The 5,797-nt window shown below is 37.1% G+C and overlaps 1 protein-coding gene across 1 annotated transcript in view; it reads right to left on the bottom strand.

Annotated features, from left to right (window-relative positions):
* ube2g2 (ubiquitin-conjugating enzyme E2G 2 (UBC7 homolog, yeast)) overlaps window positions 1-5,022 on the bottom strand; it is a 7,094-nt gene extending 2,072 nt beyond the window's left edge. The window contains exons 1-4 of the mRNA XM_008404127.2: window positions 4,850-5,022; window positions 3,688-3,723; window positions 3,494-3,539; window positions 962-1,230 (exon numbers count right to left, since the gene is read on the bottom strand). Of these exons, the coding sequence (XP_008402349.1) occupies window positions 962-1,230; window positions 3,494-3,539; window positions 3,688-3,723; window positions 4,850-4,892 (394 nt within the window). The 5' untranslated portion in view covers window positions 4,893-5,022. The remainder of the gene's footprint in view (window positions 1-961; window positions 1,231-3,493; window positions 3,540-3,687; window positions 3,724-4,849) is intronic.
* Window positions 5,023-5,797: the final 775 nt, after the last annotated feature.

The following is a 5,797-nucleotide window of genomic DNA, read 5'->3' as shown; positions in this document are numbered from 1 at the left end:
GCCTTTTTTGAGTCTGTAAACTTCAGTTATTAAAGTAACTGACTAATTATGATTAACTCTATTAGTCCTTTCAGCCCTCGTTTTGAAATGTGAAAAGTCAGAAGGTTATTTTGGTTTTGTCTCCTTTCTGGAGTCTCTGAGGAAGTTATTCTGGTTCCCAGCTCTTTTTAGGCCATTTTCACCCTTAGTCATTCAGATGAGGCTGAAATCAGAGCGAAGCCACATTATTTGATGGTTTCTAGGTGCTGATTAGATGAAACGTTCTGCTTTGATTGGGTTCCTACTCGTATGTAGGCCTGTCGTAAATAGCAATAAATCAATTAATTACGTGATAAATTAAAACAAGGTCAATATTTTCATTTGAATGATTTATGGAGTTTCTCTTTTTACCAAAAACAGGTGCTTTGGTTTCAACTTGCCCTTTTTTAAAGAACAATTTTGTTTACAGAGACTTTATAATTAGTTTTATTTGTTGTTTCTTTGTTTATTTATTTTGGATATTCTAAATGTCTTCCAGGTTCAGTATTAAATGTTCATTAGAATTTAAAGTCTATTGAGAATACGCTCTTGTATTATTATGCCATTACCATTATATTACTCGAAAATGGTCTCAGAACAACAATATTATTATTTATTGCAATAACCTCTGGGACAACTTGTCATCCAGGGACATTTGTTATTATTGATTGATCAAACAGAAACAGAAAGTTTCTGCTACCAACATTCAGACATTTTCCATCATATCTAACGAACAAACTGCAGGTTTTGATTGGTCCAACTTTCTTCTTCATGTGTTTATGTTGTTGCTGCAGGATCAGAAGATACAGTTGCAGCAGGAAGTTCAGCTCGGGGCCATGATGATGATGATGATGATGATGRTGGGGAACATGATGACGGGTCAGAACCGAGCGCTCTGTCCTCTAATCAGAACTCTCCTGCACCATGACATCATGGCTCCTGCCCACTAATCTTGGCGTTAATGACAGCAGGCTAACGAGGCRTGTTGTGACGGGTCCAATAACAGGGTCCARACACAGGCTGGTTTCATCCACGACTCGGCGTTCTGAGCATCTAAACCCGCCGTCGGGGGYGGAGCCTGTGGCAGACTTACTGTTGGGGTGAAACATGTCGCAGGTGAACCTCATCTTCGGAGGGCTSAGAGGATAATCCGAGGGGAAGCTGAGGACGGCGGGGAAGACTCCGCCTTCGAAACACGTGTCCTCTGGACCCCTGAGACACAAACAGAGAAAATCACTGAGACGCTGCAGCAGGAAACAGAAGCTTTTAGTTAAATGAAGCAAGTTTCAGTTTCTGATCACGACATGCTGAGTCATAATCAGGACTGAAGTTTGAATATCYGGTCTCAGATCTGCCTGGCYTCCTTCCCTGAAGTTATTTCTGACTCTTTAAGCATCAACTGATCTCTGACCAGATATCTTCCGTTTATCAGGACAGCAGTTGGATAACAGGYCTCCACWCTGCAAAAACACAAAATATTACCAAGGGTTTTGGTCTAGTTTCTAARGYAAATATCATAGCACACCTGAAAGAAGACAAAACTAACTTATAAGTAATTTTTCTGCAAAAAATKAAGATGCTTGTTTAGAGTTAGTAAGTCCTTCATATTGATGAAAAAGTTYTAGTCCCAAAAGCAAATAATTTCACTTAAACTCAGATTCAGACATTCATTTATGTCCCAATAGGTATAAATAAAGTCACAATAAAAACAACAACACACCAACATTAAATATAAAACTAGGAGGTGTTGCCCTAAATTTAACTGTTTCAACTAAAAACACAAAACTTCTCAATCAAAAAATAAAAACATAGATGCCGGTGAACAAAAAATAAACGAATAAATACATATTACTTATGATTTGAAATTCCTCACTTTAAGAGACAACACACTATTAACACTCAGTGGTTAAAAACACAAACCGTTTTCATCAACTATAACTAAGACTTCAGGACTAACAAGTTAGGCTTGTCTTACTTCAAGTGTACCAAGATATCTGCACTAAAAACTAGATCAAAAATACTTGGTAGGATTTTGTGTTTTTACAGTGCAGAGTGCTTCACCTCCTCTATGAGCTGAGGAGCAGAAAGAGGAAGACAGAACAACGAGGTACAGAGGACTGAGGTATAATGACAGGTGTGCTGCCTCAGTGATGTCACTCTGCAGAATGAACCGGTATGTGGACTTGGACTTTAACTGAGCCGCGAAGTAAATTGAAGGGCAGAATGAAGCTTCTGTCATACCAGCATGGAGCAGTAACATCTAATGATGGTGCTTTMAATGACATCACGGACTCTGCAGTGTCTCCTGTCAGAGATGCATCAGGATTTATTTCAACTAAGGGTCTTCACTACAAAAACACAAAATCTTACCCGGTATCTTTGTCTGATTTTTATTACAAATATCTTAGTACCCTGGAAATAAGACAAAACTAACCGACAAGTAACTTTTCAGCAAGATATCAGAGCTTGTTTTAAGTCAATAACGATTGAATATTGATAAAAAGGCACTACTGCTAGATTACTTCCCTTATAAAAAGACAGTTTTTCCATGTTATAAGTGAAATAACTGGCCAGTGGAACTATTACATTTTCATGAATATTAAGGAATTATTTTTGTATATTAGGTTTGTTTTATTTCCAGTGTTCTAAAATATTTGCACTAAAAATTAGAGAAATATTTGGTAAGATATGATGTTTTTGTAGTGAGGTACAGAAGAAAATGTGATAAAAATATCTGATTTAGAGAACTAGGCTGGTCTTAAATGGGACAGTCCAGTTTTTTTCCAGTTGAGTTCTACTGAGAGTAAATATTTACCTCCATTCGATACTCTGACTTTGACTAGGCCATTCTAAYACATGAGGTTTGATCCTAACCTKKGGTCTACAACCTTTACAACCTAAAGAGTCATTTTTACTCTTAGACCAGCCAAATAAAACTTGTTCATTGCCGCAAATGTCGCACGACTTTTTGAAAAAGGACACATTATAATTTACATAGGAGATATGTTGACATTTTTAAAGAACTGCCATTTCTGTTTTTAGAATTTAAAATAGAAAAATTAGCAAGAAAGAATGGATCTCTTTCTTCTGTGGAATGGAAAATGATGTAAGAAATAAAAAAAAACTCAGATTACCACCTCATGGCAAGAAAATCCCTTTGTTTCACAATCAAGCATCGCTTTGTGTTGATTAATCCGATAAAATCCAAATGTAAACAGTCTGACTCAACTTTGAGCTGCTGTCTGAWTCAGCAGTGACACCTGCTGGTCAGAGTGACACATTGCACCTGGAAACTCGTGAAGAGGCTGACAGGTTGAATAAAATCGGTTTGGGTTCTATGAGCATCGAGTATCTCAGGTTAAATGATTCTCRTTGAGAATCAAATGAACAGAAATGAAGAAGGGCAGTGCATCATGTCGGTTTCCATGGAGACAACCTGTAATATATGAGTAAAAAKGCTCCAGCCTGTACTCACATGATGAGCGCCTCCCATTCGAAGAAGTTCTCCTCATTGGCCGGACCTGCAGAGCACACAGACAGAGGGAGAAAATGGTCATGGTCTCATCCTGATGTTCTGTTCTGATGTAACACTGGGTCAAAGGTCAGACCAGGAGGCTTAAACTGAGCTTTTMACCGCTCAGGTGTTCAGATGTAAAGACAGAGTCTTACCTGCAACAATGCCTTCAGGTGGGTTCAGGGTCAGCTCTGAAAAACAAATTTTACAGATGAATCCAAGAATTTCACAAAGGAAAACCAGACAACTGGTACCTGTTTGGAAAAACTGTTGCTTTTCTAAATAAAAATCATCGCTATATTAAGATGAATTCGTGAAAGTCCAACATATCTTATTTTTCTGAAACATGTTATAACACAACATGTACACACACAATAAACGGACAAAAAGAACATAATCCCAACCTTCTTGGGATGTTTTTTGGTGACAACATTGATTTTGGCCAACAGATGGAAACCATCTTGTTCCAGAACTAGTCAACACTAGTAATGTGATTAAAATACTTTTTTTTTAAATTTGAATGTTTTCACTCAAGATTAGTAAATAAATGCAAATAAGTGCAAGATTAATCTTATTTTACAGTATCATTACCAAAGGTGGCAATAAATGCAACTTTGGCTTTTTTAATTCTATATAACAGGTTTTGTTTATCCGTCCTTTAATGCTATTTTCAAAATGGTTTGCATTGAAATTAATACACTCTTACTTTATCGAAAMTCCATTTTAGCCTAAACCTCAATGAAATCCTAAACATTTTTAGTAAAACCAACATTTTGTAAAATGTATTAAGAAAGAAAATATTAATAAAAGCGTATGTTAATCCAGACTGTGACCAGCTGCCAGTCAGACTTTAACAGTTCTTGTATTAATCCTTCAAGCTGAGTCCATCAGATCCAAGCTGGATTCTGAAACCCAAACATGCAGAYCATCGGAGAGTTAACAGCTTCTTTTGTAAATTACCGGCTAGATTTATARTTTCTACTGTTTGTAGCATTTCTAATCTTTTCTCACAGTTTGAGACTCAGTTACATAAACAGGCAGGGAAGAAGGTTCTGGATGAAGCAGAATAGTCGCACCGACAGATTATAATAAAATCGCTAAATGTGTCATTCTGGAGACATTTAAGTTAAAAAACATGATGCCGAATCAATCAAAATTCTCAGTTCCAAACGAATCTTTATAGATTTTTCATCTTACTGTGTTGATTTTAAACTCTGGAGCAAAAAATCTGTTAAACCTGTGGAATCTGTATCGGAGTTTGGTTCAGCAGAACTTCCCCCTAGCTTTTCCTCATCAGCAGGCGCTTCAGTTACTCACGTTTGTATTCAGCCATGAGCCTCTTTAACGCGGTGCCGGCCATCTTGTTTACCGGACACAAAGCGTAAACAAAAACAACTAAACAAAAACAAACAAGCAGCTCCGAGCACACACCGCTAACACCAGGCTGAGGACTTTTCCGCTCGCTGGRCGAGCAGACAACGCCCTCTGCTGGTGCGGAACCACCACGGAATTCAGCGTAAAAAGTGGATTACCGCCACCTACAGGCCAGGAGGATCAACAGGAAATTAACAAAAAAGGCGACTTCTCAAACTTTTATCAAACTTGTGTAAAGTTTAAAGTTTCTCAAACTTAAAACAAGTTTCTTAAACTACAGGTCATGCTCTCTTGTATGGGCTTGGCAACAGAAATTCTTAGTTAGAAATAGACATTTCAGATTACTTTTTTCAAATTAGCTCAAGATTTGATTTCTATCAGACAATTAAAAAGATGCATCAGTAACTAATTATTTTTTGTTTCAATTTGTTTTTACATAGATTTTTTTTCTACAAACCAGGAAGGCTCAAGATAAAAAAAAAAAGGCCTTATAGCAAAACTATGATGGAGACTGAATTCAGTTTTCTTTTTCCATAAATATCAAAAGGAAATACTTTAATTCAATCAGTTTTCCTGCTGCCCAGCAGTCGCCTGATGTATCCAGTGATGGTTCTCATATTCAGGCCGTACACTACCGGGTTGAACACAGTCAGAACCAGAACAATGAGCACCAAAGTGAGCATGGAAGATGCAGGTTGGTTTCTCTTCTCGATTGCTCTAGATTGCTCCTGCTTTTTACWTTTTCATATTTATGTCTCATTAAAAAAAAGAATAGGGAAAACGTTCTACTATGTTTCTAAAAATGGTTTATCCACTCTTCTATGACCACTTTAACAGAAATCCATCAAATTTTACATTTCTTCTATTGTTTATTGGCTGACAAATCACATA

Source organism: Poecilia reticulata, linkage group LG2 (assembly GCF_000633615.1).
Source record: "Poecilia reticulata strain Guanapo linkage group LG2, Guppy_female_1.0+MT, whole genome shotgun sequence".
Lineage (NCBI taxonomy): Eukaryota > Metazoa > Chordata > Actinopteri > Cyprinodontiformes > Poeciliidae > Poecilia > Poecilia reticulata.
Note: the sequence above shows the minus strand (reverse complement) of the source record. Positions and strands in the feature narration are given on the sequence as shown.